Genomic DNA, 11,816 nt, shown 5'->3' on the forward strand with positions numbered 1-11,816 from the left:
GAGGATGTAAAAGACCCCACCATATAATTTTGAAGATCAGGTGAGCTCGGCTGGTATCCTCATCAATCTTTACCCTCCAAAGAGTATGCCAAAAAAAAAAAAGCTGATTCCAAATTCCTGACATTTTGCTGTTTGTGGAGCCATCCTGTGTACAAATTGGCCACTGGGTTTCCTACACTTCAGCAGTGATGACACTTCACAAGTATTTCATTGGCTATAAAGGGTGGCTCAGCGGTTAGCATTGCTGCCTCACAGTGCCAGGGACCCAAGTTCGATTCTAACCTCAGGCGACTCTCTGTGTGGAGTTTGCACATTCTCCCAGTGTTTCCTCCCACAAACCAAAGATGTGGAGGTTAGGAGAATTGGCCATGCTAAATTGCCTATAGTGTTCAGTGATGTGTAGATGAAGTGCATTAGTCAGGGCGAAATGTAGGAGAATGGGTCTGGATGGCTTACTCTTCAGAGGGTTGGTGTGGACTTGCTGGGCCGAAGGATCACACTGCAAGGAATTCTAATTCTAAAAAACTTTGTGACATCCTGAGCATTGAAAGGGGTTACAAAAAATAATGGAAGTCCCTGTCTTTTTTCACATGCCTTAGATAAAATTCCACAGTTGTCTCTTTTAACAAAAACATGGAGTGGGAAACATGTTCTTTAGCGCCACCAGATCTAGACGTTGTGGTATTACCCTCACTCGCTCAGAGTGCAGTCTTTACAAAGATGATGAAAGCTTTCAACCTTTCCTCTCTTGCCTCCCTCACAGGGCCATGTGTGGCAGGAGTGGTGGGACTAACCATGCCCAGATACTGCCTCTTTGGAGATACAATTAACACAGCTTCACGCATGGAATCCACAGGCCTGCGTAAGTACTGTCCAGTCAGAATAACATCTTAGGCTTCCCATATTAATTAGCTGAGATTCCAAACAAAGACTGATTATTTATTCTGATTATTGTTCTAACTTTAAACATGCCTTCACCCACTCCATCAGACACGGCCTTACCTTCTCACTTGTATCGGCAATTTCATACCTGTAGGAGGAGGCCATTCAGTCAATTATACCTGTACGGGCTTTGTGAGACAACTGTCTAATCACTCCTATTCCTCCATTTCTAGCTCACAGGTCAGGTGTTCAAGTAGATAGCACCTTCCAAAACCGTGTTCACTACCATTTTAGAGGGACAGGAACAACAGATACATGTAAATGCCACTATCTGCAAGTTTCCCTCCAAACTATTCTCCATCTTGACTTGGAAATATAGCTGGGTCAAAATCCTGCAATTTCTCTGTTGGGGGGTCAATGTACACCAAGTATTATTTAAATCTGTTGTCAAATTTAGTCTGGTATTTCATGTTTAAACAGCAGAGGATTTAAAACATTTCTTTGATCATGGCAACTGAGTAGACCTTATCTAACCGTCAAAATATTTATGTTAACTCGATCGATTGATAACTCCCACACTGCAGGTTAGGACTTTTGGAGGAACCAAAATGGGGTGAGTTTGAACTCAGTGCTACGTTCAAATGGCCCTGCAGAGTTAAGGTTTCTGTTCTGTGTGAATTATGCCATCATTCAATCCCCCCTGAGCAAAGATTGGATCAGCCAGAAATGGGACAGGATTTCTGCATCAGCATCCTGATGCCATTTTCTAATGGGTCATAAAGTTTTCCCAGATCTCTGAAAATATCTGCCCCTTAAAGAGAGATGAGCACTTGTGTCTTCCAGTGACTGGGGAGTGAATAGAAGCCACTGAGATCAAAAGAGGAACATTGAAAATGAGTGGGAGCCATTGAGAATGAATGGTAATCGTTGGGAATAGGTAGGGGCTATTGAGAGTGGGTGGGGGTCATTGGGAATGAGTGGGGCTATTGGGAATGAATGGGAACTATTGCTAGTGAGTGGAGGCCATTATGAATGACTGGGGACATCTTGAAAATAATTGGGAACTCTTGGAAATGGAAATGGGCTATTGGAAATGAATGGGAGTCATTCGGAATGAGTGAAGACCATAGAAATATGTGGGGATCATTGGGAATGAGTAGGCTTTACTGAAAATGCATGGGGGTAATTGGGATTAGATGGAGGCCATACAGAATGAGTGGGGGGAGCCATTGGGAATGAGGGGGCTCTGTTGAAAATGTGTAGAAATCATTGTTTATGAGTGGGTCTATTGGGAATGGATGGGCACCATTGGGAGTGCATTGAAATTGCTTTATATTGGGGGGGAGGGGGGGGGAATAACTACACAATCAGAACATAAGAACATGAACTAAGATTAGCATCTGTAAATATGATGGGGAATGACAGGCAGATCCTGTTGGTTGAACCAACATTGTGGGTGCATGGAGATAGAGGTAACAGTAACAAGATCCATTGCCAACCCCAGCAAAGCTGCACTAATTCTCCTCAGTTATCAACACATCACATCCAAGAAGGTAACTGTAGTGAATTTGTGCAGGATAGGGGACTCTGCGACCCCCCCATCAGGCACTCTGCTTCCCTTCCCAAGGACAAAGACACGGAGGAGTTCGTCCAAAACTATTTATTCAATTCTGCAGAACCGGGTGTTACCTCAATGGCTTCCCACGAGGCACACACACAGATTGTAATCCCCGCACGTTATATACATGTAGGAGTGGGCTGGGCCTTCTACTGTCTCAGCCAATGAGTGTTAAAGTTCCCCACTGTCCTCCTGATGGATGAGATTATTTGGTTATTCACCCAGCCAATCAGTGTTCGAGTTCCCCGCTTCTCCCTTATATGGATGATGACGTACAGCCGTGGTTGTGGGCGATCCCTCAGCCACGAGGAAAGCTGTTTCCATTGTTCCATTCATGAAAATCTGGGGGAATGTCTGCTCATGCTTACTACAAGGTAGAGAAGACTAAAATGGTGGCTTTGTACTTACTATGTGCTTACTACAACAGTTAATGAGTTAAAAATTACACCACCCCCTACACTGTGTTGCAGCTTATCGAATTCACGTCAACCAGAGCACAGTGAGGATTCTCCGGAGTTTGAACGAAGGTTATCGAATACAGGTCCGAGGGAAAACCGAGTTGAAGGTGAGGGAGATCATTTCGCCACAATTTGCAAACATTGCATCTTTGTGAGCCCTTTGTTTCTTGTTCAGGAATTACCCCACATACAACACACTCCACTTGTCAAAATGGGGGATATACATGTTGGGGATTGAACTATTTTCTGATAGCTACAGCGTTAAGATACCTGGTACAGTCCTTGCACAGCAGAACAAAACCCTCAGCTGTGCTCCACAAGTGGACTCCTACCTCAGAGTAATGACATTTCGATGTCCCCTGTCTGCATATTAGAGATAAACACCCAATAAACACCATAAATTCCCAGACCCTTGGGAATATTAATGGCCCATAAACCAGTAAATACTTTTCACCAGCTCCTCAGAAATGTTAAAGACCCGACACCCACATCCGACAGGATAAACATTATCTGCAAGATACCCTGCAAACATTGTGAAAAAACACTACATCGGGCAAACAGGAAGAAAACTGACCAGATGAGTGCAGGAACGTCAGCTTGCCACTGCCAGATACTCCCGGTACTCTCTCATTTCCAACCACACAGACAATAAAGGACACAAATTAGAACATAGAACATAACAGCACAGTTACAGAACATTAGAACATTAAAGGCTGAGGGACTTGAGGTGAAAACAGCCTCAAATCCCTCAGCTTTTCCTCATAAGACCTTCCCCCATACCAGGCAACATCCTGGTATACCTCTTCTGAACCCTTTCCAATGTTTCCACATCCTTCCGATAACGTGGTGACCAGAACTGTATGCAATATTACAAGTGCAGCCATACCAGAGTTTTGTACAGCTGCAGCATGACCTCACAACTCCGAAATTCAATCCCTTTACTAATAAAAGCTAACACGCCTTCTTAACAACCATATTAATCTGGGTGGTAACTTTCAGGGATCTATGTACATGGGCGCTAAGATCTCTGTTCATCTACACTACCAAGAATCTTACCATCAGCCCAGTACTCTTTATTCCTTTTACTCCTTCCAAAGTGAATTGCCTCACACTTTTCCACATTAAACCATGTCTCAGCCCAGCTCTGCAGCTTATCTGTGTCCCTCTATAACTTGTAACATCCTTCAGCACTATCCACAACTCCACCAACCTTGGGGTCATCCCCAGATTTACTAACCCATCCTTCAATGTTCTCATCCAGGTCATTTATAAAAATGATAAACAGCAGTGGACCCCAAACAGATCCTTGTGGTACTCCACTAGTAATTGAACCCCAGGATGAACATTTCCCATCAACCACCATCCTCTGTCTTCTTTCAGCTAGCCAATTTCTTATCCAAACTATTAAATCACCCTCACTCCCATGCCTCCTTATTTTCTGCAATAGCCTACCGTGGGGAACCTTATCAAACACTTTACTGAAATCCACACACAACAAATCAACCGCTTTACCCACATCCAGTTTGGTCAGCTTCTCAAAGAACTCAATAAGGTTTGTGAGGCATGACCAACCCTTCACAAAACCGTGTTGACTATCCCTAATCAACTTATTCCTTCCCAGATGATTATAAATCCTATCTCTTATAACCTTTTCCAACATCTTACCCACAAACAAAGTAAGGCTCACGAGCCTATAATTACCAGGATTGCCCCTGCTTCCCTTCTTGAACAAGGGAACAACATTTGCTATCCTCTAGTCTTCTGGCACTACTTCAGTCAACAATAACGACGTAAGGATCAAAGCCAAAGGCTCTGCAATCTCCTCCCCGGCTTCCTAGAAAATCCTCGGATAAATCCCATCTAGCCCAGGGGACTTATCCATTTTCACACTTTCCCGAATTGCTAACACCTCTTCCTTGTGAACCTCAAACCCATCTAGTCTAGTAGCCTGGATCTCAGTATTCTCCTTGACAACATTGGCTTTTTCTAATGGGGAAAATTCTACTGGGACAACGTAGCCATCCGAGCACAGGCAAAACAGAGACATGCCAGAGAATTCCTTGAAATCTGGCACTCCAACCGGAACTCAATCAATAGGCACATTCAACCTGACCCTGTAAACAAACCACTCAGAGACCGAACTGCAAGTACCAAACTTTATCAAAGATGTGCTGATGATGTCACCTAGTGAGGCAATGAAACATTTAGAGAAAAACACACTGACCCAGCAAACAAATCCACTACTTCATCCACAACTCAAGCTACAAATCTTCTCAAGAACTCTAAGGAAAGGTTTTAAAATTTAGATTTTACTGTCATGTGCACTCCAGGGAACAAATACAGGAGCTCAGTGAAACAATGTCACCATTTTCAGGGGCCACCTTCGCATATAAAAGATGGGATTAAAAACAAAAATCAGAAATAAAGGAAACAGCAAAAAGAAAAGGAAACAGCCAGGTCACACTCCCCGCCTCCACCGTGAGTCCTCGCTCTCAGAGGAACAAAGCTACAAAGTCCATCCCTTGATCTGCAAACACTCAGGACCCCAAATCCTTGCAGCTGGAACACCACTCCCTCTGCCGTCAGGTACCTGGGCCCAGTCACGGTCTGGAGCCACACCTCTGGAACTGTGTCACCATTCATTGGCGCATCTTGCCACCACCGACATCATTGCCACCATGAGTCTGTGCTGGCCAAGTCTCAGTAACACAGTCACTGAGTCTGGAACTCAGCACAATCTCAACGCTGGGCCCATCACATCAAAGCAACCGGTGCCTCACTCTGGCTTACGGCACTGGCACCACCACCTTCTGGGACTGCCAGTTCAGCAAAGAAACCCACCGCTGCCAACCCCCCCGGGAAGGAACCGCTGCCACTACTTCCGACACTCTGAGGGAACGCTCCCGATACTCCTGACATTCCAAGGGAATGCTCCCAACACTCCGAGGGAATGCTCCCGATACACCCGACATTCCAAGGGAACACTCCCGACATTCTGAGGGAATGCTCCTGACACTCCAAGGGAACACTCCCGACATTCCAAGGGAACGGTCCCGACACTCCGAGGGAATGCTTGTGACACTCCGAGGGAGCGCTCCTGTCACTCCGAGGGAACACTCCCGACATTCTGAGGGAATGCTCCCAACACTCTGAGGGAACGCTCCCGACATTCCGAGGGAATGCTCCTGACGCTTTGAGGGAATGCTCCTGATGCTCCGAGGGACCAACACTCTGAGGGACCACTCCCACTCCCTTGAGTAGGCATTAGCAACAGTCCAGAGAAGTTGCACTCAATTGATAGCAGGAAACGAGGGACTGTCTTATGAGGAGAATAAATGTTTATTTGTTTTCCTCCAAAAAGACATAAGCTGTGGTGTATTTTGACAATGTGCAGCAATAACAAACTCTGGAGATTCGAAACCAGTGAAGGAAAACAAAGAGAAAGATCATGTGACATTACATCACTTCCTGTGATGATGTATGCTGTTCATTAGCATATCACATGGTCTGAGTCAATTGGGCATGTACTTGTTGGAATATAAAAGAATGAGAGGTAAGCGTTTTGAAACATACAAGATTCTTGGGGACTTGACAGGATAGATGTGGAGAGGTTGTTTTCCCTTTGTGGGAGAGTCTAGGACCCAGAGGACATCATCACAGAATAACAGGGCTACACATTTGAGACAGAGATAAGGAGGAATTTCTTCTTTCAGAGGGTTGTGAATCTGTGGAATTCCTTCCCACAGGAGGCATAAGAGGCTGGGCATTTAAGTATTTTCAAGGTGCAATACTCTGATTTTTAAGCAGGAAGGGATCAAGGGTTTTGGTGTTAAAGCAGGAAAGTAGATTTGAGGATTATCAGATCAATAGTGATCTCATTGAGTCTGCTCTGCCATTCAATAGGCTGAATGGACTACTTCTGCTCATATATATTATGATCTTAGGGCGTTTGGCCCCTTAGTGTCTGTGGATTACAGGAGATCCTGTACCCAACAACCCATTTGGGACCATTGCAGATAACAACCTGGAATGGATTCACACAGGTCTAAGTTAGAAAGTGGGCTACAGTCATGTAAAAGTCATGTTACTACACTAAATATCCAGAGAATGTGAGTTCCAAACTCACTGTGCATCAAAAAAATCAGGCAGCCAAATCAGGAATTGATAAAGCCAGCCATCATTTGGCAGATTGTCACAAAACCAACTGGTTTGCTCCTATCCTTAAAGATGGAAGCCGATATCCTCGCAAAATCTGGTTTGCATATGACTCTAGCCCTCGTGGTTATCTCTTACTCAGCTCACTGAAGATGCCTTGTCAAGTATACAGTTGTCTGGATTAGTGGTGCTGGAAGAGCACAGCAGTTCAGGCAGCATCCAAGGAGCAGCGAAATTGATGTTTCGGGCAAAAGCTCTTCATCAGGAATAATGATGAATTATTCCTGATGAAGGTCTTTTGCCTGAAACATCGATTTCGCTGCTCCTTGGATGCTGCCTGAACTGCTGTGCTCTTCTAGCACCACTAATCCAGAATCTGGTTTCCAGCATCTGCAGTCATTGTTTTTACCTCAAGTATACAGTTGTATCGAACCAAAACTAGAGATTCCAAAAGAAAGCCAGTCCCAGCTCAGGGCAGGGTAATAAACGCCAGGTTGTATTGCGAAAATTGAAGGTAATCAGCATCAGGTTAGTAGAGTTAATTCATTTGGAATTGGACATGTAAAAAGAGGTCAGCACCTTCAATGAGCAGCAGATATCTTAGATCCATTCTGATATCTTAGATTTCCAAATAGACATTTGTCCCTTTCAGTGAGTGCCGTTGTAGCAGGGTCGATTGATAATGGTGTTCTTTCATTGTTTGTTGTAGGCAGAATACAGACCGTACGCAACCATCCCACACTTACTAGATTGGGTTGGGATATCTGGTTGGCATGGACGGATTGGACCGAAGGGTCTGTTTCCATGCTGTACATCTCTATGACTCTATCTACTGTTTGATCTTATTCTGTGATTAGGGAAGACTTGCTGAACCATCCGGAGTGTGCTACTATCAATACTAACAATCAATGAAAGATAACCCGTTGAGCACACTCCATGACTCACATACATCTGCTAAAACTGACATCCATTCAAAAATAGGAACTTGTTCTCTACAAACAAATGGGATATGTTCAAGCGTTGCACTTTTTAAAAAAAAGTAATTGGGCTTGAGGGGCCAAATGGCCTGTTGATCTCTTCATGCCTCAAATAATCTGCATGCTTTTTCTTGTAGTATAAATTGTGATTATTTGAAATTTGGCATTCTTGCATTTTTCCTGATGGGTATAAGTCATAGAGATGTACAGCACGGAAACAGACCTTTCGTTCCAACTTGTCCATGCCGACCAGATATCCCAACCCAATCTAGTCCCACCAGCCAGCCCCATATCCCTCCAAACCCTTCCTATTCATATACCCATCCAGATGCCTCTTAAATTTTGCAATTGTACCAGCCTCCACCACTTCCTCTGGCAATTCATTCCATACACGTACCACCCTGTGTGTGAAAAAGTTGCCCTTTGAGTCCCTTTTATATCTTTTCCCTATCACCCTAAACCTGTGCCCTCTAGTTCTGAACTCCCCGACCCCAGGGAAAAGACTTTACCTATTTATCCTATCCATGCCCCTCATAATCTTGTAAACCTCTTTAAAGGTCACCCCTCAGCATCCGACGCTCCAGGGAAAACAGCCCCAGCCTATTCACCGTCTCCCTATAGCTCAAATCCTCCAACCCCGGCAACATCCTTGTAAATCTTTTCTGAACCCTTTCAAGTTTCATAACATCTTTCCACCAAAGTATTTATTTTATCACCAATACTGGCTATGTCCGATGTTCCTTTGAGACCACTAACTCATAAGTGGCATGGCAGAAAAGCAAGAATATGAAGCACCTAATAAACTGTTAAACACTTATATTTCCACTTAACCAGCACAATTGTCAAACAACAAAATCACAGCATGAAAGGGGCCTCTTTAGCCCATTGTACCTGTACAAGTTCTAGATCCTCAAATGGAACAGTGTGGATTAGTTATGTTCTTCAATGTCTTTTACTCTTGAGAGGTCTCTGTGGTTCTGAGAAAACTACATTTACAGATTGCAGAATTAGCAAAACACATTCACACTTTACACTGAGTTGCAACACAGTGCTGATCATACAGCACATTCACTGATTAAACACATCTACAGATTATACCAGCGCTTGGATCTGGATGGGATGAGACCAAGAACATAGCATGTTGAAAGCTTGAATCACTAACTCTGTTTCTCTGCACAGACATGACTTGCACTGCTCAGTATTTCTAGCTTCTTTCGTTTATGTTTCAGAATGTTACAGCCCATCTTGTTTATACCTGCTGTTTACTGCAACAGCCTAAAACTACCCTTCTATCTGCATTTACCTCTTCCTCAAATGTTTATTCATTTACTCCTAAAAGATACAAACTGTGATGTTTTTCAACAATTTGCAGTGATAACAAATCATGGAGATTGGAAACCCACAAAGGAAAACAAAGTTAATATTACAAGTTGGTGTGAGGAAAGATCATGTGACATTGCATCACTTCCTGTGATGATGTATGCAGTCTCATTAACATATCACATGATCTGACTTAATCCTTTACACTACAGTCATCATATCATTAGTGGCTGTGTCTTCAATCCTCTTGTTCCTTTGTTCTCTTACAAAACCTTTCTTAAGATCATAGAATGCCTTCAGTGTGGAAACAGGCAGTCCATCAAGTCCACATTCCACCCAGACTCATCCCCTATTCCTGCCTAATTCTCCTAACTTGCACATCTGGGACACTAGAAGGCAGTTTAGCATGGCCAGTCAACCTAACCTGCATACCTGTGAAGAAACCCACCCAGGCGCAGGGAGAATGTGCAAACTCCACACAGCCAGTCACCTGAGGGTGGAACTGAACCCAGGTTCCTTGCACTGTGAGGTAGCAGTGCTAACCACTGAGCCACTGTGCAAACCCATTACTCATCTTTAAAGGACTGGTTAACATCAACTTCTTTGACTAAGTGGTGGTTGATCACATCTTCTAACAGGAGCGATGATGGCCAAATCTGATTATTGTGAGGCTATTAATCAAGAGAACCAGGTAATGTTCTGGGTCCTGGGTTTGAATCCCACCAAGGTGAAATAAAAGCCAAGTCTCCAGGGCCTAATGATGACTATGGAAGCATTGTTTGTTGCAGTTAAAAACCCATTTGTTTCACTAATGCCCTTTAGGGAGGAAACTGTTACCCTTACCTGGTCTGGCCTACAAGAGACTCCAGACCCAAAGCAATATGGGTGACTTTTAATTGCTCTCTGGGTATTTAGGGATGAGCAATAAATGCTGATCCATCCAGCAACTCCCACATCCTGTGAATGAATTTTTTAAAGGTCTCATTCTTTGACTCAGTCAATGCGCTCCTGTGAAATACCTTGGAGTATTCTTTTTTTTTTAAATTGAAGTTGCTATTCAAATGCAAGTCTTGTTGTTGGAGCAGTGTCAGCTTATGGAAAGATCCATGACTGATATCTGCTTGACTCTTTGTGCATGTCAATTTTCTAAGGTCTGTTCTTGTGCTAAGTCAATGGAAAACCCGAACATTTGTTCTTATTTCAGGGCAAAGGTATAGAAGAAACCTACTGGCTTGTCGGAAAGGATGACTTTACTGCCCCTTTACCTGAGCCTCCAGCAATCAAACCAGGGTAAGGAGATCTCAATAGTGGGTTCGGAGATACCTCTCTGTGTTCAAAACTGTTGCAAAAAGTCAAATGGCGCATTGTTGCAGTATGAACTGGGCAGATGACTGCTGACTGGGGTTTCTGACAAAGGATCCCAACAGAATCTTTCAGACTTATGAGCCCCCTAAACCATCCAGAGGCTGTCAGATCAGATCCCCAACTCAACATCCTATGTGGTGTTTGCTTTTGTTGATGTTTATAAAAGTCTGGATGCCCTGGAATTTATTGAGTGCCACAGAGAAAAATTTCTATCCACACCAATCACTCTTCTGACAACACGGACATGCTCTCATCCTTAGGCAGGAGAAGGAATCATAGAATCCCTACAGTCTGGAAGCAAGCCATTTGGCCCATAACAACCTTCCAACGAGCGTCCCACCCAGACCTACCCCATCTCTGTAACCCCACATTCCCCATAGCTAATGCATCTAGCCTGCAAATCCCTGGACACTGTGGCCAATCCACCTAACCTGCACGTTTTTGGACTGTGGGAGGAAACCCACATAGACACAGGGAGAATGAGGAAACTCCACACAGACAGTTGCCTGAGGATGGAATAGAACCAAAGTGTCTGATGTTGTGAGGAAGCAGTGCTAACTTCTGAGCCACTGTGCTGCCCCAAGTGCAGAGTGGAGTGGAAAGAAAATCTCTTGCCCTGTTAGCACCCAAGAGTTAGGAAAAGAATAATACTGTTCTGTTAGCCGTTATTTTGGGTTCCGGTTGGAAAGAATCCTGGAGACATTTAGATCCGTTCCTGAAAGGATATAGTGTGAAGTCAGATGGAGGTGGTTCATCTCTGGAATGGTTTCTGCTTAATTGGGCCCATTGCCTTTTACAGTAGCTCAAAATGCTCTTACATGGTCATCAAGAGTCAGACAACATCAGAGCTGGTAAGGCAATATTAAGGAGCAGTTACAAAGAATGTAACCACCTTGTCATAAAACAGCAAGATCTCTGAGGTCAGAGACAAGCTGAGTATATCTGATGGTTTGGAAAGGTGACATAGGCTTTGAGTGTTAATTCAGGTTAAACAGAGGAATAATAAATCAAAGCAAATCACTGGTGGAGATGAGAAGTTCT

The 11,816-nt window shown here is 43.9% G+C and overlaps 1 protein-coding gene across 2 annotated transcripts in view; it reads left to right on the forward strand.

Moving 5' to 3' along the window:
* gucy2f (guanylate cyclase 2F, retinal) overlaps window positions 1-11,816 on the forward strand; it is an 83,714-nt gene that overhangs the window by 66,746 nt on the left and 5,152 nt on the right. For both annotated transcript variants that reach the window (XM_043692449.1, XM_043692450.1), the window contains 3 exons: window positions 764-862; window positions 2,971-3,065; window positions 10,615-10,700. In XM_043692449.1, coding sequence (XP_043548384.1) covers window positions 764-862; window positions 2,971-3,065; window positions 10,615-10,700 — 280 coding nt within the window. The remainder of the gene's footprint in view (window positions 1-763; window positions 863-2,970; window positions 3,066-10,614; window positions 10,701-11,816) is intronic.

The sequence above is a fragment of the Chiloscyllium plagiosum genome, chromosome 6 (genome assembly GCF_004010195.1).
Source record: "Chiloscyllium plagiosum isolate BGI_BamShark_2017 chromosome 6, ASM401019v2, whole genome shotgun sequence".
NCBI lineage: Eukaryota > Metazoa > Chordata > Chondrichthyes > Orectolobiformes > Hemiscylliidae > Chiloscyllium > Chiloscyllium plagiosum.